The sequence below is a fragment of the Megalops cyprinoides genome, chromosome 4, assembly GCF_013368585.1.
Source record: "Megalops cyprinoides isolate fMegCyp1 chromosome 4, fMegCyp1.pri, whole genome shotgun sequence".
Taxonomy (NCBI): Eukaryota; Metazoa; Chordata; class Actinopteri; order Elopiformes; family Megalopidae; genus Megalops; species Megalops cyprinoides.
In genome coordinates this window covers 1,238,198-1,261,723 of record NC_050586.1, presented here as the reverse complement: position 1 = coordinate 1,261,723, position 23,526 = coordinate 1,238,198, and the positions used below count along the sequence as shown (strand labels likewise).

Here is a 23,526-nt window from a genome sequence, read left to right as displayed (position 1 = left end):
GAGAGTAGTCTTTTCTTCAAACTTTGGTCTTTAACAGTAGCTTGGAAATGAGAAGTACTTATAATGTGCAATGAGGACCCTGCTGAACCAATCAATGCAATCCTGAGAGACCCCCCCGTCCCACATTATCCCCTTGCTGAGTCTGAAAAAGAACACAGACTAAAGGAGACATATAGGGTTTGAGACTAGCTGCAATGGGACAGTAGGTCAGGGGAGGATTGAACATTTCTGGCCTGATTTCAGCCCAAATTACGGCTATGTACACTGGCACATTAAAAACAAGGAAGAGCAGTTGGGGCTGATTATTTTGTGTTTTGGAATCATTTACCTAAAAAAAAAAAAAAAAACTGGTGCTACTTATAATAACACAAACAAGCTTTCCACCAGCCAGCGCAAGCCCCCCAGTATCTGAGGATAAATCACAACAGATTCACGCTTTTCTTTTGATGGTTTGAAACTTTGATAGTGCAGACACAACCTGACTGCCACTCCATTAAGATAAACACACAGCTGTTCCAAGTGAGCGAGACCCCAGTGTCTAATGAGATCTGAGATGGAGAGCAGCACCAACTCACAAACCGTTGAAATGCAGTAGCCTTCACTGAAACCATGGCCACACTTGCACTGAGTGCTCTCTTAAAGGCACTGATACAGATAAGGGGCTGGTACTGTACTGCCTCTAGCCCCCCAAGCCAGGCAATCTTCATTGTAATAAGTGGTAACAGGCTCTCAGGCTAACAAAATAAACTCCAGCTTCCATATCCATTGTTCATCGCTTGCGTAGCGCGTTGATCGTGCAGGATTCCACAATCAACAAGGAATGCAGAATAAAGTGTGTTATGCTGCCCTCGGCGATGCACTCCAGACATACCATAATCAAACGAAAATAAGCAAGCACTTGGGGAGCTTATCTTTCCAGCTGACACACATATTTCTTTCTTCTCTTTCTAGCTCATTCACTCACTCACTCAGACTCACTCTTTCACACACATACATAAATCCATACTTCATGCAACAGCTGCATGGTTTGAATATATCTGTTAACCTGTGCCAATAATTAATTTCTGAATGACATCAACATTGCCACAGTGGTGATTAAAAACAGCCAAAGGTACTAAAACAGGGGATGAGACAGCAAAACAACAGCCCCTGATAGACAATAGAGAAATGCTGCGATCAGCGCTAAGTACAAGACATTTACAACCTTTTCCTGCCAGAGGGAGACCAATTTAGAGTTGGGGTCATGACCTGTGGAAAACTATCCCTGTTTTGCTTTGTTTTTTTTTGTGCTTCTTTTACACGCTGTGCCCACATGTACGCGCCATGCCTCACCAATTACACATGTTCGCTGCACACCCCTTTCCATAAAACAAATTTGCGGTGGGAAGCTAAACAATCTAAAACAACAAAACACAGAAACAAACACCTGCTTTTTGCCGAGGTTCTCATAAAGAACTCACAGAACGCTGTTTACAAGTGATTTTAATGGTGATTTAGGAGAGCCATAAAAGGAGCTTTCCTGAGCTCAGTGAAAAAAGCCTTTCTAAGGGACACATACCAGGCTTGTGTATCAACAAAACATTATGGATCAGAGCATGACGCAGACAGAAAAATAAAAGGCGATACAACCCTGGCGTGATAAATATGAGACTAAAGATAGAGGGCAGGCACCAGTGGCCCCATGGAGCTCTGCATCCAGCACTTTCCTGGCTCTTGCACCAGGGGAGTGGTCATTAAAATGAGTTAGCTGCTGTAGCTTGTTAGGAAATGACAAAGGAGCACCCACAGCCCCACAGATCTCACTTGATGATTGGCAAACAGGGCAGTAGGGCCCATTCAGGCAACACTGTGGGAGCTCTCTGCGGATCTCCCACAACAACCACCCTCTCACCAATGCTGCTCTGTGACACCTCTGATCCACAGACCAGTATGAATGTGTTAAATTAAACATTAATGGACTGATCTCATAGGAGCAGAGCCTATCTATTTTCCTGAGGGAAGTATGCCTGCAGTACATTTTACATATTTGACCATGAGAGATCCAGGAGCTCTCCTGTAACTCTCCTTTAAACGTTACTACTGTGGTTTTGATGGTGGAGTATGTTCTTGTTTCATTACTATTTTCAATGTCGTTTGTGTTGTTTTCTAATTGTGACAGGCTTATTTTGGTTTTTATTTTTTATGCTTCAACATTATCATTAATTTCATTCATTCACATTTGAAATGAATAGTTCATTCATGATTGCTTTACTATGATGAAGCCTTGGTGTGAAAATGCGCAAGTCTTCCAAAATGTTGAAATACGACATTCAGTTGAAATACACAACATTCAGTGCATTGAACTCAATGTTAAATGTGTACATTGCATCTGTCATGTGCTCCATGTGATTATGTCACACCCCCCTAATGATGTGAGATCTGTATGGCTCCGGGATGCAGCTTCAATCTTATTTATCAAATAACAAATAAAGGCCACTTGCACCACTTGCATTCTCCGTCACTGATCTGGTTCAATTATCTCATCCCTGTCGGAGGGATCCTCAGTTGTCAGCTGCTAGGTAATAGGGAGGCTGATATGGCTACACTGGTGCTTTTGATAGCAAGCATTCAGCCCCCGCTGGACTGTCACCAAGAGTCAAGATTCCTTTCAGTGGGAGCTTCCTAGGGAAGCACAGTAGGGTTGATGAGCTCACCAGAACTGGCGTGATCCGAAAGCCACTGATAAAGCTGCACTGGCCCTGGGACAGCAGTAGGAAACAGCTCCACAGGTCTACACTGATAACCCCCAAACATGCTGCCTTGCATCAAGCAACTGCCCTTACAGTTTCAGCAAATACACACTGAAGGAAGAGCAGAAGCTTTTAATTACCGACGGTATTCACATTACGTGCAAGATAAACTTTCCCATAAAGGACTCAGACTGCACTTGCAAAGAAGGACACCTTTCATGTTGTTTCTAGTCTACCCCTGAGAGGCAAATGTCACGTACATGAGAACACAGGCCATTTATAATTACTGCCCCATTTCCATCTCTTGATTGTCCAGAGAGTAATTCTTGCATAAGTGCCTTAATGATGAATGGTTGACTTAGATGACTAGTGCTTTTCATCCCCTATTCTAGCCTTAACTTTGTCGCTTCTACTGTGCAGCCCTCTACCAATGTGAGAAACCTGGGTGTTATTTTGACCCCTCATTATCAATCAAAGCACACACCATTTTTCCACCTTAGAAACACTGCACGGCTCAGGCCTCCACATTCACTGCACCCTGATGCTTAAGAGCTTGTGCGGGATTTTGTTCCCTCTTATCCCCATTTCTGTGGTTCCATCCTACCTGGCCTTCCCTCAGCAGGCTTCGGTATGTTTAGAACCCCGTGAGGATATTGACACACACCAAGCTATCTGAGCACATGACCACTACCTTGTGTCAAATGCACTGCTTCCCTGTGAAGTGCTACACAGAACACACAGTAAAAGGTTCTTCTACCGCTATTAAAGGTCATAATGGCCCCTAAGTATGTGACTGATCTGCTGAAGCTGTACACATGATCTCAAGCTCCAAAATCATCTACTGCTGGCCTTCTCTCTGCCTCCAAAGTAACGCTGTCCTCTATGGACACCTATCACATATATCACAGATCTTTCAGTATTACAGCACCTAAACATCAGGAATATTGCCAACTTTAAATCAAAATCAAAACTAACCTTTTTTGCCCCTCAATCCCAATGTCCTCTCTTCCAATTACTTTCATTACATCCTTACATCCATTTTATCCATTATTCACTTTTTTATATATTTTATTGTTTATTTAGTGTATTATTATGGTTGTTGTTATTATTACTACAACGACTATTTATTGCAGCTGATATACAGTATTTACATTAAACAGAATAGGAATATTTGTCTGGGTGTGATGACCTTCACAGTCTTTATAGTAGACTAGTGACTTAATCTTGTGGAACAGCACAGAGTTAACAGAGTACAGAGTACAGAGTACAGAGTTAACTAGTTCAATTTCCCCCTCCTAAAAGCTCCTACCTGCCTTGTATGTGGTATTTCATGTGGTCATTAGCTATGATGTATTTCTGAGGCTTCCATCTGGAGCCCATACTGTCACATGCTGGCAGAAATATTCTATATTCAAAGAAACTAGCAGCAAGAACAAAATCTCACAAAGCCTTTATCTCACAGGAGAGGATAAAAGGGGGCGGGTGGGGTAGAAGTCCTGTTGCATTTTCCTTCTGTACTGCCCCTTTCCTTTCTCAACCCCACAGAAAAGCACTGTGAGAAGCAACTCCTGCTCAGTAATGGTGCTGCAAATCCCGTCCTGTGCTGTAATTGCCTCACTCCCCCATCCGAGGGGGAAACGTTTTCCATTTTCCCTCCCTTCCTACCCATCCACATTTATACCGACTAAATAATTCTAAAAAAGGCAAAGATATTTCCGAGGTCTACAGGGGAAAGATGCCTCTGCCCCCCTCCCCTGCAGCCCCAGTACCAAGAGAGCAGTTTCTGCAGGCCTTGGGCCGTGGGGTTCTGATGGGTCTGGAATAACAGCCAGAGGAAAGCTGTTATCCAGAAGGCTGTGACCTAAAGGCCAGGAAGATTGAGTCACTCCAGCCACAAGGTGCTGAGGTTAAACTTTGCTGGTGAACACCACTGGGAAACAACATTTTTCAAAGAGCCACATACATGACTCTCTCTCTGATACAAACAGACGCTGATGAGTGCATTTGAATACCCATTCACTCACACACATACACACACAAAGACACACACACAGCACACACGGGTACATACACACAAAGACACACACATACACACTCACACATCCACACACAGACCTCACTTAGAGAAGTCTTCAATGCAAGTCCTGGTCCAAATAGAATTCTGTTGGTTTTTGTAATATCCCTATGTGTAAAACTTGGAAGGGGTAGTATTTTGTGAATATTCTTGCTGTGGAGTCTCAACTCAAATTTACCGTAAGTTATCTACTCCGGTAGGTGAACTGAGCAATGACAGTGAAGGTGTGCTGTCTTACCATCTAAATGAGAAATGATACAGTCCAGGGCGTGCTGCACTGTGGGTGAACACTGTGTTTTCAATTTCAAACATAGTGGAGAAATGGAAAACGTGACACTGTGTGACTCTGGCTTTCTACTGTCAGTGTGTCTGAGGTGGTGATGGACCACAGGGAAGATAATGCAGATAAGACATGTTGAGCATGATTAAATCTAAGGGCTGAAATTATAACAAAGTGGCAGACAAATACACATTCCAGTCAAAAGGAGGCACTGCCACTAATCTGCAAAAATGGCTGAAATGTACAGATCTCAGCTGGATAAACTGTTTTAAAAGGGGTCATAAAGCATGCATCAAAAATAAAAGCTGTCATTATTGCTGGACTTCATGAACCTAAAAATGAATGGAGCATTTACTTCATGATATGAACATGATATGAAGGGTTTGCTATGGAGTCTTCAGATTCAAAAGAAACAGTGACTGACAGCATTTGGTAGCTCCATCCATTATGGGATTTATAAAGACTCACTCCTTCATCACTTTTATTTTGGTGCAGAAGCAGATTATTCCCCTTGAGACTTTAATCAGACTTGAAGAAGTGTTTACAGCTGAGAACCTAACCCTCCCCTGTCACACATTGTCAGTTTGAACACTGTGGAGAGGTAAAGAAAAAGATGAATGATGGCTACACATGACCTATAACCCCACAATGCAGAGACAGGGGAAGAACATAAATTCTAAAGCTCAGCATGACTTATTCTACTCCTAGAGAGCTGTATGGTCTAGTTTTCTTGTGCCTGACTCCCTCATTGTCATTATTTGGAGATGGAACCACCTCACCTAGTGTCCCAGGTATAAATTAGATTCTAATTCCTACGTGCCTGTGGATTGTTGGACTACACCGTGAGGACTAGAATTGCTACTCCTTGACGTAAACTGTAATCTTGTGTTTTTCACGTAAACTTACTCCTCCCACAAGAGCTATGGCAACAGAGCCACTACATCCACTACCTCAGAATGAGCCCGAGAGACAAGAACATAGAACTGACTACAGCAATGTCAGATTATTTGCTTTGCAGACACACCTACACAGGGCAACTACAACAGTTTCCAGATTACAACAGATTATAATAGACACTATTATATTTGTATACATGGATATTTACTGAAGCAAATTAGTCCTGATCATCACCACTACACCACACTGCTGTCCTGTATATATGAATTTTAATTTTGACAAAATTGAAAAGAATTCCATGCAGGGCCTACCTGAGCGGTGATGAGGGGTTGAAGCAAGTCTTGGTTACATCAGTTATGTTGGGGTTGCAGCAGTCTCCATTATCATAGTAATAGTTATCCCAGTTGCATTCTGGGTCACACACCCCATTTCCCTGCTTGTATTCAGGGCAGTGGCTCTTCTGCTTCTTGCAGTAGCCAGCATCGAAGCCTGTGAGAGTGTGGTTGCACTCAGGGTCACACTCCTCGTCGCCGACCTTGCTGATGTCACAGTTAGCCAGCACTAGGCGGTGGCGTAGGGAGGAGTTGTACACATTGTGCACGCTCAGCTCCCAGGTGATGTTGTACATGCGAAAGGCTTCATTCAGGTGCTGGTGCTGCAGGTGGATCTGGTGCTCTGTCACAGTGGGCTTGCGGTGTGCGTCGTCATACACGTTCACCACCCGGTAGCGCACCGTCTTGGGCTTGCGGAAACTCCAGAAGCGGTTGTAGTTGGTCACCACTTCTACATTGTCACAGACCGTCTGTCCACAGGGTGGGGGCTCCAGGGCAGTGTCCAGGGAGGCAGCCATCTCCCCCAGCCCTGCCCGGCCTCCATCTTCTGCCTGGGGAAAGCTGCCGTCCTTCACAGTCAGCCACTTGCGTGAAGCGTTCTCAAAGGTCTCACGGATGACCAGCTGGGACAGGTCGTCCAGCTGCAGGTGGCCATGGCTGCGCATGCCCATCATGATCTCCTGCTGGGAGCGTGGCCGACGCCAGATGGTCAGGTGCTCCACCGCACCCCGGTAGTTGTGGTTGAGGGCATTGCCACCAATCATAAGCACCTTGCACTTCTTGGTGAGTGGGCTGAAGATCTCCCCAGACTGCTCACGGCTCACTGCCACCTGGGCTCCATTCACAAACAGCTTCATTTGCTGGCCATTGTAGGTGACTGCCAGGTGGGACCACTGGTTGGGCAGATAGCGTGCATTGGAGGTAATGGAAGTAACCTTGTGCGCACGGTCCGTCTTGAGAGAGAAGAAGAAACGTGGGTCTCTGTGCCCCTGTTCACTCACTGCCCTGATGCCCAGCAGCCAACCACGGTCACTGGAGGCGTAGAAGCACTTATCATAAAGACCTGCAGCCAAGAGACAGTACACAACAGTGTTAGAGGTCGGTTGACAACAATCTGTCATTTACTACTGTAAGTCATGCATAAAACTAGACATTTTTCAGCTTTCTGCATTTAGACACAAAAAAGATTCACTAAATAATTCATTGTGAAGAAAAAATGTAGTTTTGACATGAATACACTCCCAAAACCACAATGGAAAAAGAGCAACCTTTTGGGAACTGTGACTACTTTGGCGGTTGTTCTTATTTGTGCCTTTTGCCATCTAGTGGTGGAGCAGAAAGTACTACCATTATTCTGAGGGAGCCACCCATTTAGTGAATGAGAGAGGATTGAGGGACGCTATGTTCATCTGGCTGCTTAGCTTCAGCAAATTGATAATTAACTAAAAAAAAGTGAGAATAGTGAGAGAAATAATATATATGGAAAATAAAGGTTAAATACAGAAGTCAAATATTTTATTTCGGGTGTACGTACTGTGGTATTTGTAAGTAAAAACAATACATTTAATAATGCTATGGCAATGTAACTCTACATTTCATGGTGCTACCATGGTAAGTCCAAGTATACTGAGCTCACAGTGAAAAATGGCACGACAAACTATTCCCCTTGCACAATAGTCTATGACCTAGTTCCTCTACCACTCAGTACAATCCTCTACCACTCAGTACATTCCTCTACCAATCAGTACAATCCTCTACCACTCAGTACATTCCTCTACCACTCAGTACATTCCTCTACCACTCAGTACATTCCTCTACCACTCAGTACAATCCTCTACCACTCAGTACATTCCTCTACCAATCAGTACAATCCTCTACCACTCAGTACAATCCTCTACCAGTCAGTACAATAGACCGTCCATACTACATCATAATATAGTTCATTTTTATGTGAGGCATTTCAAGGATTCCTGAACTTCCCAGAGGTGATGTCTGTAAATAGGACTGTATCCAATAATCAGATTTTGAATAAGCAGTCTGCCCATTGATGGCAATTTATCCTTACCTAGAAATGCAGTGTTGAATGCTACATTTCATTGTGATAGACGTCAGCTCTAAACATTAACTGACATTAACAGCTCAGTAAGTCAAACACCAAACGCTTTTTTTTCCGTCATGTGCACCTTGCAGGACTAAACTTTTTTAAGCCAGAGTGTGTGTCCCAACGCAAGTGAAAGCTTGCTAATGGAACCAGGTGTGGAACAAGCGAATCCTGAAGAGGTTTCCCCACAGCAGAGAGGTAAATTTACCCCATTGGGGACATAAGTATCCTCAGTCACATCTAAGTCTGTGCACTGAACTCAGTTGTATGGTTCCTGTATAGAGTTACTTCAGAGCTCTCTCATCTCAGGACTAACAGACTACAACAAGCCATCTGCTAACGATCAGACCCTAACAGTGTGGTCTTGGATCAACAGAGCAAAGGTTACATGAACATTCAGTCTGCCTTCTTGCAATGTACCTCACTGACTGGGAAGCTAAAAATCAGAAATGGTGCTTTTCTGCAAAGCCTTATTATGCTAGGGGCTCCGAAACCCCCATTTCCTGTTTCGCTTGGAAAGCACACGTTAAGTTCAGGAAGGTAATGTGTTCTTACAACTGAGGGGAACTTTCTGCTTTATAATCAACTTAGAGAGAGTGAAAGAGAGAGGAGTGAAAACAACCTTGCAAAAGAGTGTATGTGTGTGGGAGAGAGAGAAAGGAGTCAGGGGAGGAGTGTGATGATGGAAAAGTAAAGATAAAGAAAGAAAGAAAGAAAGAAAGAGGGGAGAAGAGAGTAGACCGGGAGTGCTTGCGAAATACAGTGGACAAAAGAAAGCTTTCAACAAACCTTCATTGTTTATGAGCATGCACCTTATATCAGGTAAAATGTGCCACACCACAATATGCATAGCACTATCCACTGAGCATCATATTAAACCTTATTTCCTTCAAACTGGCAGCTTAATACAACACCAATATACTATCTGAAATGACAAAGTAACTTGCAGTGCTCAGCAGTACAGTATAGCAGGGGTTCTGGGCTCAGGATGTGTCCATGTTCCAACAGCATCTCTCTTATAAACTAGCATTTTTAGCTCCAAGGTCCTAGTGGCTAATTGCCCAGGCAAGGGCACAAATAAAAGTTGGCTGCACAGAGTATTATGTTTCAGGGTTTTCCAACGTCTGGTAGAAAAGCAGTCATCTGTTCACTGGAGTTGAAGGCATGTTGAAATGCCTGCAAGGTTCATAATGTAAACAGCTGTCATAATTCTGCCGTTGTGAAGAAACGGAGCACACGTAATTATTCCAGACTAAATAAGCTCTGTGGTGTGGAATGGTAAGAACGGCTTTGGTGGCTTGAATGCATACCCTGCTGCTAAGAATAATTACGCTGCTCAAAAGCAACTGTGTTTGTCCAGTTTTTTGTTTTTTTTTTCACTAACTGGTGCAAAACCGAAAGAAAATTCTCAGAAAAGTCAAAGAAAAAAGTGGGGCTGTAGGTTTGTTATTATTCCTTGTGTTGTTCACCATTTTTCTGGATTTCTACCAATTCTGCCTTTGGTTCATACTTTTTCTTTTAATTTCCCACCCTACAACAGATGTCATATGCCAACACACCAACTCTGCCACCAACTCATATGCCTCCTCCAACTCACCTGTCATAAAAGTAGCACAAGGCTTTCACAACTACAAGAATCACTGTTTAATATGTAACCAGCTGGCTGTCACAGAGAAATGAGAGCAAACAAGGACTGCAGTAATTGGGCGGTGAGAACATACAAGGACTGCAGTAATTGGGCGGTGAGAACATACAAGGTCTGCGGTGATTGGAGGTGGAGGACTGAGAGGAGGATCTGGGGTAGTGGCAGAGGGATGTGACTCACTGCTGCAACATTCTGTACTGTTTACACATCCAACCCCCTGCATCCCCTCTGCTGTACTCTTACAGCTCAGTGGTCCACAATCATTTCACTTCCAGACTCACAACTTGGGCTGCAGAGTGGCTCAGCTGGCAAAGTGCCCTGCGATTTGTCAAGCACCTGAGCATTGCTCTGCTCACGTCAGTGGAGTAGCGCCTATCCTCCGGTCAGCTCTCACTGTGCATCAGGCTTGTGAGTATATCGGAGAGTTGCCTTCGCCTTGGTTTTGCGCTCCTACATGAGCACAGACATAGTCACTGTTAGGTAAGCCTAATGCAAAACTGGCGATTCCAAACAGGGGTGCATAAAGGGGAAAAAAACATTCAAAAACCATGTCTCCGTTTGATGGTTGTGCTCAGATATCACAAAACCTTAGTTTCAGTCTGGCAAGAACAGAAAATGTTCACTGCAACCAGGTCAATATTATTTTACATTACTGTCATATAGCAGATGTGCTTATCCAGAGCAGCTTGCATACAATTTTATCCATTTATACAGCTGGATATTTACCGAGGCAGTTGTGGGTTAAGTACCTTGCCCAAGTGTACAACACCTGTGCCCTGGGAGGAAGCGAACCAACAACCTTTATTTGGTCATGAACTTTGCTCCTTACCACTACGCCACACTGCGGCAAAGTTTCTGTTAAATGTGACTTTCAAAATAATCAAAACACTGCTATAAAATAAAACAGAACCGCTCACAGCAAAACGGATCTGCTGCTGGCAAGATTGGTCTCAAAATATAGTTGTAGTTTTCCCCATACAACCTATGATTTAACATACGTGTGATATCCCTTCTCAGGCTGTGAAATTTCATGTTAACACACAGCGAAGTTCACAGAAAGCGCTAATTAAGCTTCAAACACCTCATCAGACTCAACTCCCCACTTACACACAGCATCAACTGTAAGTCTGAGCTGATTTAAAGTCCGGAGTGATTTTTATGAATATGTGATGCCAATGTCCTTGAACTCCTTTGAAGTTCCGAAAGACAAGGTAAATTTGAAATGTACGTCAGAGTAAGGTTGAAATATTCCTCAATCTACAGAGAAAACTTGAGAGGTACTGCCCTTAATCTATAGAATGAACTTGACATCCAGCAGGTCTAGTGCTCAGTTTACTCTACAGCAGACAATCTGTATACTCTTCTTCTGTTCAAAATGCAGCCAGCTGACATAGCAGCTGCAAAGCCTCACTGTTTCCTTTTTTTTGATAAATCCCATTTCTCTACAGTATGGATTAATTAACTGTCAGTTTGCATTGTAAGCACATGAAAGACTGCAATGCAAGACTCATCACAGGATTATTAGCAAAATGATCAGGGGTGTCACTGGAACGCTAGGAACAAGCCAACCTCACAGCAACCTAGAGGGCTTGCTTTAACCTTTCACAGAGCTCTTCATATTGGCTTACACCATATTTACATTTAAAACAAAAAAAGTCAGTTGTTGAGTAAACATTCAAATAACAGTGAAGCCTGGGAAATTAAGGGAAAAAACATCATGTTTACTATAGAATCCATAGAAGCAGAACACTCTGTGGTGCACTGTGGATGGAGCAGATGCCCCTGTTTAAAGAGAGGGTTCATCCACTTACATCCTGCAGATATACTTCCATCTACTCTGCGCTGTTCATGGTCCTGAACTCCATTATTGTTTTTCTGTCTGCCACCGTGTCCGAAGCCTGAGCCACAAATTTACTGCTAAAGTATGTGTGCCCTGGCTTACCCTCCACCTGCAATCGTGCATCACTTTGTACACCTTGAAGTGGATGCAAATAGAATAAAGGAGAAGCCTGACTCAGAAGCCTGACTCTGAGGAACCTTTGCCTGTCTTATCCTTGCCAGAATTCCGGAATACATGAGTCGGCCTTCCCTTCTCTCCAGCACAGAAGAAACATAAAAAAGGAGAGGGGGGATTTTTCGCTCAGGAGAAATTTGGATGCAGTTGCTGAGCTTGATATGGAGGCGATGGAAATGTGGTCGAGCACAGGGTACAACGCCTCCTCTCTCCCTGGGAGAGTAGCATGCCACTCCCCTCCTCTGAGGGGGAGGAAGTGACTCGTTCTTTCACTCTTATTCCGTCAACCTGCATCCATGAGAGGGGAGGGCTGGCAGCGCGGCATGCCAGGTTTTCCCTGCACGCTTCCTGTTACCCGATGCCATGCACTGCCCTGGCAGGACAGCCGCTCTTTAACGGGGCAGACGGGGGCACATGAGTGTCAGCAGTTCATTTCAGACCGTGAGCTCCCCTGTTCCCGCGGAAACGCTGCCAGCTTCTATAAAAACAAATTGTGCCATAAAGCCCAGGGAAATTACAATCTGCGAAATCTTGGACTGCGACCGCTAAGTGGCAAATAACAAACAGATAAAAACCCTGCCAGTCATAAGACATCTAAAGGAGAATTTAAGATAATGTGTCTGAGGAGTATGGCATTAAAATAATAGATGTGCGCCAGCTAAAAAGATAGGTTCCATAGCTGCTGAAATTTGAAACTATCCCCGTATTTCAATAAACGTTTGTCTTTGATTCCCTCGTAAATGCATGTGACATTTTACTACTGTGAACACAAATTGTATACATTCATTTCGGTGATTCTTTAAGTTGCCGAGCTGGTTATGAAAAAATAATATATAAAATAGCAAGTCAAAATTTGGAACAAAAGCTGATTGAATCTAGGGGTATATCTCAAAGTAAATAACCACTTTACTAAGGGCTGAACAAGTGATTTTATAGCCCAAAAGTTCATCATCAGAACACATGCACAGACCTATTTAAGCCATTTAAGGTCCCCTTCTAACATACAGCACTGTGAATTTATCAGCTCTTTCACTGTTTCCCCTCCAAGTGTCCCTTACAGTCAGGTAGACTTGCTGTGGTTCATGGGTTATGGCACCTTTTCCTTTACAGCACCTGAGCTGGGGAACTACCTACCAATCCAGTCTGCTTTGAATCCTTTAAAGAAGGATTTTAATATTAGCCTTTAAGACTGAACTAAACTGTCTCACTGCTGCTACTGCTGTGGTTTACAGTATGCATAACTTGATTGTACCTTTACAGTTTTATTTTCATATGTGATACTCCTCTGCTCGTAATTGAATTTTTGACAAGATGCACTAGGGTATACTCAATTCAAGCAGTTCAGCCACTAGATCAGATTAGGAATATTATTAAAAACGTGTACCATGCACGATACAGTGCACGGTACAAATCAAATACAATTTTTTCCAATTATTGGATTACAGTAGTACAAAGGAAATTTTTTTGTTTTCTTTTCACGAAGAGCGATAATTGTGGACATTTATACAGCTAGCTACATGGCCTGGAAAAAAAGACTGTAGATGACGTACACTCATAAGTCTGTTGCTAATGTGTATAACACACCTCTCGTATCGATCCCATCCATTAGATAGCTGTTGCCAGATTTGGAAAAACCTGCTCGCATTTAAGTAAGTCAACGCTACAAGTTACGTTACCTTATATGGTTGAACTAATCAGCTGGCTAACCATTTCTTACTGTAACACTAAGAAATATGATATAACTATCTTTCACCATATTTTTAACACACATTATTCATTATACGTTATTTGTGTACAGAATACCAGAGTTTACCATAAGAAAACTCGGTAGGGACAGCTGTCCCCTTTAAACCTTTAAAGCCTCACATTGGCTTCTTAGTCACAGGTAAATATGTAAATATTAATATCTGAAAAGTTACCTGATATCCTGAACACTGTAAGAGGGGTCTTCCTGACGTTAAAGTCTAACGGATAACGTCTCTGGCCAAGTCCAACTTAAATGGGCGAATTTGTTGGCCGTTGCCAGACTCGCGCTCACTCGCTGGGCGGCTGTGGAGAAGCGTCACCGCGAGGTCTTACAACAGAATGTTCCAGAAACCATCAGCGTGTGAGTTTTTATTGAGTTTGATCCTAACGGTTGGTAAGGCTCTCTGTCTACTGAGCTCGCTATTCATAATCTGATGTAGTAACCCCTCTCTATGCATAGCGAGCAAGCAAACACCTGACAAGCCTCCTATAGTCAAAGGTACTTTCTGTTAGGTAGTTAGCGTTAGCTATAAATGTGCAAAACTGGGAAAGCGTCTTCGTAGTCTTTCTTCCTGTGAACTCATTAATGAATCTCCAACTTTCTACATGCTTGGAATTGGCGTGGGCATTCTCAATATTCTCTATCTTCCTCTCAGGATCTTTTTCTATCACTTCTCTATGTGCATCATTCATTTTCACCTTAGCCTACTTGTAACTTAGCTTGGATTCCACTGAGTCCTGACTAATATGTCCTTTGTACCTTCTTTCCATGTCTTCTCTTGCCCTAATAACTCTTGGATCTTTAGCATAATTTCTCTTCCGCATTCTCTTCTTCTTGGGCATGTAGCTTTAGTACCTACCTTGCAAAAGAGATGCTGAACACTCAATTGTGAGAAGTTGTCAATACTTAAATCTCAACGACCTGGGAAAATATCCAGCAAATCAGTAAAAGCCGGAGTTTAGTCCTGTTGTACATATGTAGTGCAGTCGGTGGTTCACCTTTGCAGGCTAGTACATATTCAAATGTACAGGACAAGTGAACCAGAGAAAAATTTCCCTCTTCGAAAAACGTGGTTGTCAATATAAGCTTTATTTTACAGTGAAATGTTCTGTTAATGGTTATTCACCGCTGAGACAACAGTAAACCAAAGGAACGTCTGTAGGTAGGTAAAGGTAAAAAAAAAAAAAAAAAAAAAATTACATGAATTGCTCATGTACGTCCAGTTAAACCATCTCTTACCAAAAAACATAGACTTACATGCATACAGGAAGGGTCAGGACAGAATGAGTGGCATGTTTTGCATTGTGACATTGCAGGGTGAAGTATTTCACTCATCCACAGACATTCTATTCCATGACAGCACAGTGAACACCTGTCTGTGTTGGGTGATATTTTTGCTTTGTTTTTCTGTGTGTCTGTGTGTTTTTTTTCTTTTTTTTCTCCATTGTACAACTTCATTTCTATTAGCTCGATGTGCGTTAGACTCATCGCACCACAACAACCTCTGCACTTGTGTGGGAGCGCAGGGCATAGCGAATGCAATCTGATACACATGTATGCCCACTGCAACTAGTTTGAACACTGCAAGTCCCACAGTGCATCAAGAGGCAGACAAAGGATCTCCAAACTCATAGCCCCCAAATGATTTATAGGGTGCTGAGAGGGGATTGGTGTGGGAATACCCACTCTTACCCCAGTGGAACAAAGTTAAGCTTGGAACAATTCTCTTAACTATCTGAGCCACAAGGGACCCCCAGTTGGGTGATTTCAAACACATTGGAAATCAGAAAGCCTAAACACACAGTTGGAATTCTTCTTTCATTCCAATTTTCTGTGAAAATCTGGAAAGTAAGCATCAATAATTAAGTAAGCATCATTGACTGGAAACAATGACTACAGGAGATGACCCCCAGACGAACAGCAATATGGTCTGTTCTGCAGTCTCTTGCTTACTGCCCCTCTGTGGAGCTCACAGCAGCTGGGGATATCCACCTGACACACACTTCTTAATTTCCCCTTGATTTGGAGTTAAACTCATCACAAGGAAAAAAACACTTTCACAGCTCTCTTACGGTAAGAGCACAAAGAGCATAAAATTGTGACCTTAAATCGAGCTACTGAAAAATAAATAAATAAATAAATAAAAATGACAATAACAAGAACTGCAGAAAGAAAAACAGCAAGACATCATTGCCCTAAATATAAAAACAACAAGCTACAAATGCCTTGTGACTGAATCGTGTCTGACGCACAAAATTGGATTTAGGAGATTATGCTATTTTACATTTGATACCAGCTACGTATTTGCCCTTATTGTACTGTTTTGAGCTGCACGCACAGACGTTATGAGATCTGTTTGTTGTTTTCAGCTCTCTGTATAGCACCCTCACTGCAACCCAACAACAACACTAGCAGCAGATGTAACATTCAAGCCGCGGAAACAGAGAATATCTGAATTGAGTTGTGCGTTATGTCAAATAACACGACTGAGTGTTGATGACGCTGCGTGTGATTTCGTAGTTTTTGGTTTGGATTTCAGCGAGGATCCCTACAAAGCTGTGTGTTTTAGAGTCTGCAAAATGAGAATTACGCTCTCTGTTGGCAGTTGGAGGGATCATGAGCGAAATCAACAAATTTTCACTCTTTAAAAACCAAAACTACACGCCCTTTTACTCCAAATACCGTTTATACGTCCTTCATAATTTCCCTAAAACACGCACAGTCAACTTTCTCTCACCAGGTTAGGCGCAGTATCTATCTGGAGCCACGTCAGCGGTGATTGGACCCGTTACTATTCCTGTGTTGTGTCCATAATAACAGTTTCTATTATTCCTAAGGGCACAACAAACCCATAATAATTAAAGTATGACATGGGGTTAAATAAACTTCCTAAAACCATACTGTCATGGTCCAGTTAACAGCCTATACTGAAGTCGGATAGCTTATTTGTGTTTTTAAAAAAAGCCTTTTGTCATCACAGTTAAATACCGTTCATATGTCTTATTTTAGCCATCGCAATTTTCACAGCTGACACACATTTCCATACACCTTATTAATCACGTGCGGTGCATCAACCATCGAGTGATCGAAATCGGAATCAGGGACTTGGAATCAGCACAGATAGTTTTTATCAAACTATTCCCCATAAAACAATTGGATATTTAGCCACAGTCCCTTAAATAGTACGCTGTCAGGTTGTTTGCGGGGGATATGTACTCGTTATTGCCTGTAATTTGGGGGCGGTACAGCCTCTTTATAACCAGGCGATGCATCTGCGAACAAACATAAGCCCTGCGTGTAGCATGGAGCAGGGGGAAGTTACCGAAACATGAGACGGCTCTTGCCCCGGAATATGCAAAATGAGTCGCTCGGCACGTCAATACGGCATTCCACACAATAAAATCCAGTTCAGCGCTGTTGTCACTGTGTACGTTTAACACTCCGAGGCCGAAGTGTTTACTGAGCGTTTCAAAGACATTACATTAAAATTGCTACACTGGTGAGGATGAGGGAGAGAACGAAAACGCGCTCTATTATGTAGTTTACATGACGACACCGTGTGAAATATTGCTAAACGAAATCAGCAGATTAATGTCTATAAATGGCAGGCTCACCTCGAGTCGGTCCGAAGACCCCGCAATTTGATCCAATATTCGACGGGTACTTCAGGTGAAATCCCTCGTTTGTGTTAATAGCTACCAGACAGACGAACCCTTGAACGCCTGGATTACCTAATTAATACAACGCATTGTATTGTATTTGTCATTATATTTGTTTAAATTTCACTGTACATTTGCTCTATAAAATACGTTTGACGTGTTATTACCATTATCTAATTGCTTCATGTCAGTCAGGGGTAGCCTAAAGTTAACGCAACCGCTTTACTTGCTTTCATTGTGATGTCGATGGGAGTGTAAAAGCGACGTTTTGCGATGCTCCCATAAATCTCGAGCTATTCATGTGTAACAAACTTTTCCTAAGACTATGGGCACTACGTAGTCTACAAGATTCATATTAACAGTTTCCGTGCCTGGCTGGGTTTCAAAGTTGCCGGGTAATATGCTAGTTGAACAGAATTAAATAATTAAACACGCTAAATAAATTATCTAACAACCCGTGCGCATGGATCAAGTCCAGCACACCCATTTGAAATAGACTTACTAAATACCGTGTTTTAATATCCTATATTATTTTGCCATCTTTTAATAAGGGTTTATACATTATGCAATTTCCATTCGTGGCATCTGACAAGGTGGCTATAAAAAGCAAAACATCAGAGCCCATTATGCCTTAAATTGTAGCTTTCAAAGAAAAATGAGTTTTATTTTGCAATACTAGCAATAATCCTGACCAGATATAAACTCGTTATGCGCTTACGTCTGCCTTCCAAATATGCGGCTACGCTACAGGGAATTCCTTTAACCTCACAAATTGTAGCACGCTTCAAAACAAATATTCTTCCTGTGCACAAGTTGTAGCTAATCGTTCAAAAGCCTTCTGCAAGCGTCAACCTTAAAACCGCCACCATTCCAATATTGGTTTAAGTTGACAACATGACATGTTTTCAATTAATACCGCAGCTCTGAATTGGAGTGACTGCATAAACTCAAAGAACTTAAAGGAAACTACGATACTATTAAACTAGCAAGTAGTGTTAACAATCTAAACGTTTGAGAGGAAACAGGGTAAAATAAAATAAACACACATTTCACTGTAAATATACTTTTTTATGTTGGCTTCTTGTGAGGAGAGACAGAATGACATTTGGGGGTTAAACCCATTCATTCGCTTCTAAAGAAAAAATAGAAATAAATCAAATCTAACCTGCAATTACTGCGGGTGATCGCTGCCCTCCCTCCGGTTTGATCCACATTTCCAAGGTAAAATTTCCTCTCGGTACCTCCACACCAGGCTTCAGTCGTAGCTGGTCTCCTCTGCCGGTAAAATAAACCGCCTTTCCCCGACCGGGAGAGCTCTCCTCCGCTTGGGAGGAGCGACGGTGCTGGCGAGGCGACCGCCGATCCATCCCGGGCAAGGAACGTTTGCCCCGAGGCAGGCGTGTGGCGCAAGCCCCAGGGAAGGTAGTTCTGGCTTCCCTAATGCGCACCAACTCTCTCTTAGATCTCCCCATTCTCCGGACAGTCCCGCACTCAGATCCCAAACACATGATACAAACCAAAAGGCAAGGAAGCCAGGGGAGAAAAGTCCAAAGTTTCATTTTCAAGAGCAGAGAGGAGAATTTGAAAAGAAAATAATAATTATAATAATGGAAAGAAAAAGAAATCTCTTCAAAAATCTTATCTCCACAGAATTGCTTTTAAGGTCTCTCCCAGCTCCTTCAAATTTTATAACAGCTTGTCAAGAGACAGATTCTACACCAACCAAGAAGGCGATGCTGTTATTTTTGCCTTTATAATGTTAAGCCACGACCCCCTTTCCTTGCCCCTTCTTTAAGCAAAAAGTAAGACACTTCAACACAGATTGAGGGGGAAAAGGAATATGTTAATTCATGCAAGTGCTCCACCTTCCCAATTGAATGGATCCCATTAAACTAGAGGGATGACTAAGTAAGTAATCAATCAGTTTAGAGAGGTCAGAATCATTTCCCCTTCGCTTTTTTAAACCCTTATGAATTTAGTTGCAGCACCCGCAGCACTTTAACATTTGTCACAGATTTTTTTTGTTTGTTTCCTTATCCTCCTCGTAAAAAACAATATTCAAAATTATGTGGAAAAACCATACTAAAAAATGAAAAAACAAAAATCAGACCAGCCACATTTTTAAACCCAGGATGAATTTCCTAAAGTTGATTCTGATATTTAAAAGTTGAAATGCTCAAAATTATCTCGTTGTAAAGCGAGAGGGAGCGCAGTAGCATCGGGAATCTTCATTGATTTGCCTGGAGCGGAAAGCACTTGGAGAGATCGAGATGGGCGCGCGCTTTTGAAGCAGATTGCTTTTGTATGTCTTTGCAGACTGTAGCAAGAAATTCTGAAGTTTATACCGTTTGCTTTTTTTCTTAGCTGGAGTGGGAAGTCACAGGTAACCCCTGACGGCTGGTTTCTTTCTCTGTGCGTTTCTGAGTCGGGACGGTGTTTTTGGTGTTTTGAAAACCGTGCACGGATCCCTCTAGCGGCTAGCAATTGAACAATCCTCTAGACAAGTTCCAAGTCACCCAGTCAAAGAATACATTAGTGAATGGTTTTGCAGTAGCAGAAATGCACTGGCAAATGTATGTTTTGGGGTCACAGTACATCACACGCACACTTTTGTTTTGTTTCGTTGATCTGGGACGTGCTGCAGACGTCGGATTGAGCCAGGCCCCCTTCCGGATAAACCGGCGGAGGGGGAGAGGAAGAAACTGGCGGCAAAGTTGAAACTGAGAGAGGCAAACTGGTGACCTGTTTTGGTGAAGTTATTTGGAGTGTGCAAGCTGCTTTATTGTTGGAGACCAGTGGACAGCCTTTGTTGTGTGTCGCCAGTAGATAATGTTTGTTTGGGCCTAGAACGAGGGCAACTCTAAGTCTTTTTGTGCGGCTGTTGGTACTCACTGGAACTGCGTTTTGAGTCTCTACCTCACTTCTAAGTCGCTTTGGATAAAAGCGTCTGCCAAATGAGTAAATGTAAATAAATGACTCATCATCCCTCTCAAGTTTTCTGAAGCCGAGTTGGACTATCGCACCTGAGCCATCGTTTCTAAATAAATACTAAACTAAGCATCAAACCCGCCGCTGTGTCTCCGGTGGCTGTGCAGCGCACAGGATAGATGTGGTCTGAAAAGAGACCCCCGTCGGCGAGGTCACCTCGTGCCCTCTGGGACTGGGAGGTCTTTAGGTTGGCTGTTTAGGCCTTTCAGATACTCGTACACACCACAAACAATTGGGTTACGCCAGCTATTCCTATTACAACCATCTCAGTAAATTTGCTACGATCCAAGGGGAAACTGGTCGTAACATTTGATGCGTGGTATATCGAAAACCCTTCATACTGTATTTCACCTGTCTGAAGTTCAAGTTTCTCTATTTTGCGAAAGTTGTTAGGATATCAAGACTATAGCTAATGAGATAGTATTGCATTAACTTTCTTATGAGCGTGAAATACCTGATGAAAATGCGCTCGGTTTTTAACATCAACATATTATTATTATTATTTTGCCAGACAAATGGAAAGGAAAGAGGGTAATTCAGTCAAGGAATCTTTGCTGAAAGTCTTTTTGGTCGCATAACACCCGCAGCTGTCGGCATAACTGTTCAAACGCTCAGACAGGGCTGCGGTAAGACACCACATCATTACCGTTATTCGGCAGCAGTTTCAGTCCGGCGCTTGCCTACCTGTGTAGAGGGAGAACGTTAATATTTATAATAGCAGAGAAATAAAACCACGAAGACAAATGTGGTTATTCTTCCCAGGCGAAACATTTTACTAATCTTTCACGCCATCAGACCAGAGCAGACCATCTGTAATTGGAATTCCCTGGCTGAACAGTTGCCATCGAATGGTGTTTATGTCGCTTGAGATAATGATTTAAGCGTTAGTGAATGTCATTTTCAGTGTGCCCATCGCTCACTGAGTCGTTAACGAAAGCAGATGTTAAGACAAAGAAAAATGAAGTTGAAAAAAAAACAACATGTATTTTTAAACAGGAATTCTCGCAATTCATAGTGCGAAATAGTTTAATTATAAAACCACATGGGATCAGATTTGATGTGTCCCTCATCCTTGCTATGCCAAACGTTTAAATGTAAGCCACCCAGCTTTTAAAATGTGCATTAAAAAAACTTCTCAACGGGGGATAGTGGGATTTGTTTTTAGGGTGTATTCGACTTCTCTGAAAGTGCCTTTTAAACGTTTTGCTTTAATCAGGACCAACACACAAGCGCCTGTCAGACTGCGTTAGCTGCAATGTGCGCAAAGCTCGTGAATACGGGAGAAAGAGATTGCTAACATCCTCTCCTTTCCTTTCTCTCAGCACATTTCTGTAAATACACTGTGTGCCGAGCGTTTCCCAGCCCAGGCTAGAGTAAACCTTACTCAGTGTCATTGCTTTTCATGCTGTGTGTGGACAGAACGCGTTTGGAAAAGTACTGAATACACTTCCTACAGGTTTTGCTCTTGTCCTCACAGCTGCTAAGGAGTCCCTTGCAAACATGTGATGTCAGCAGCTAGCAAATTCATCGCGCAGTGAAGCGAAGAGGAAGAAGACTCTACGTTTGAAACCCCAGCACCAAAGACACTTTCCCGAGGACCACTTCCCCTTTCACTGTGCTGCCCAGGGTGGTTAACGGCCTGCACAAATATATAAAAACAGATCTCTGAATATCTCCTGTCAACAGCCTGCCCGCTTTCTTTGCTTCAAGAATGACCAATCGGATTTAATGCAGAATTTGAATATTGTCTGCAAAAAGCACTTGATCCTGCTCAAAGGGACCTCAGGGGCAATGATGGGGTAGACCCTTTAGTCAACAGTGAAGTCATGAATATAAAAATTCATTTCTGGGACAGCAATAGATCTCACACAAAACAGAATAAACAACAAAAACAAAAATGATGACAGTGGCATGATGTCATTGTATTTGCCCTTTTTTCTCTACCTATAAATGGTGGATTTTAACAAACGAGCATCTTAATGGTTCATTGCTTATGCGTCATTACCCCGTTCCTTCATTGTACACGAAGGGATCCCCGCTCCTAGGGCCTGTTCTCCAATATGATTTATTGGTTTTATTGAGCAGAAACGTGTGAAGCAGGGGCATCCATTATTAAGCAGAAGCAGGACTAAAAAAGAAGGCAGGAGTGCAACTCAGGGAAAGCTCCAAGCCGATGGGAAATGCTATCAGTCAATTTGCCCTGTTCACTCTCCTGCTTTCTACTGTAAGGAGGCAAAGTTATGTTCATCAGAGGTGCAAGAACAGAGGCAAACATACTTGTTCTCTTCCTTGTTTTTTTTTTTTTTTGGCTTGTGACTATGGGCCACATTACTTTTGACTTTGCTTAACAATCTATATGTCATGACATACATATCATAGCAACATGGCAACATGTGAGGTGGCAAGCACGCTTTAAAGTGAGATAATGTATATGCAAAAACCGGCCGGTCAAAAGCACAGGGTGTTTCAGCTGCTCAGTCTGCATTCAGTGGTCCTTTACCATTACAAAAAGAATAACAGAATAATAACCATTGCTCTTCCCTGAAATGGAGAGGGTGCACACTTATCTCAATTAAGCACATGGCTGTCAGCAGATTTTTGTAAAGATGGCTTAAGGAGGCAGGCCTGACACATGGTTTGGAATGTACACTGATATGAGCTTTTCGTAGATCATCCAGGAGAGAAGAGATAGGAAAAGATAAGTGACATGACAAGTAATTCTCTTTTAGTAACTGAAATAATCACTAACATAACAGCTTTGAATCTGAATAAAGAAGGATTGATCCCCATGATTCTGGTAATTCTGTGTTGCATGATGAAACATTTTGTGCCTAAATTGATGAATACTTTCATCTGTCCCTGTTGTGAAGTTATAGAATCACACTGACTTGGAGTAAAGCCAATTTTATGTCCTGATGGTGAGATTATGGAATGAAACCATCCAGTGCTGACCTCTGGCAGGGGTGATGTCACACTTGAGTTTGCTTCATATAGTCACACCAATTGGAGTTGAAAACAACTATGAAATACTCCCCATTGAGAAATTGTTGTAGAGAGGTG

General features: G+C 42.5%; 1 protein-coding gene across 1 annotated transcript in view; it reads right to left on the bottom strand.

Annotated features, from left to right (window-relative positions):
• The window catches only part of pappab (pregnancy-associated plasma protein A, pappalysin 1b), a 126,525-nt gene extending 107,488 nt beyond the window's left edge, over positions 1-19,037 (bottom strand). The window contains exons 1-2 of the mRNA XM_036527279.1: positions 18,644-19,037; positions 6,292-7,375 (exon numbers count right to left, since the gene is read on the bottom strand). Of these exons, the coding sequence (XP_036383172.1) occupies positions 6,292-7,375; positions 18,644-19,037 (1,478 nt within the window). The remainder of the gene's footprint in view (positions 1-6,291; positions 7,376-18,643) is intronic.
• Between the last annotated feature and the right edge of the window lie 4,489 nt (positions 19,038-23,526).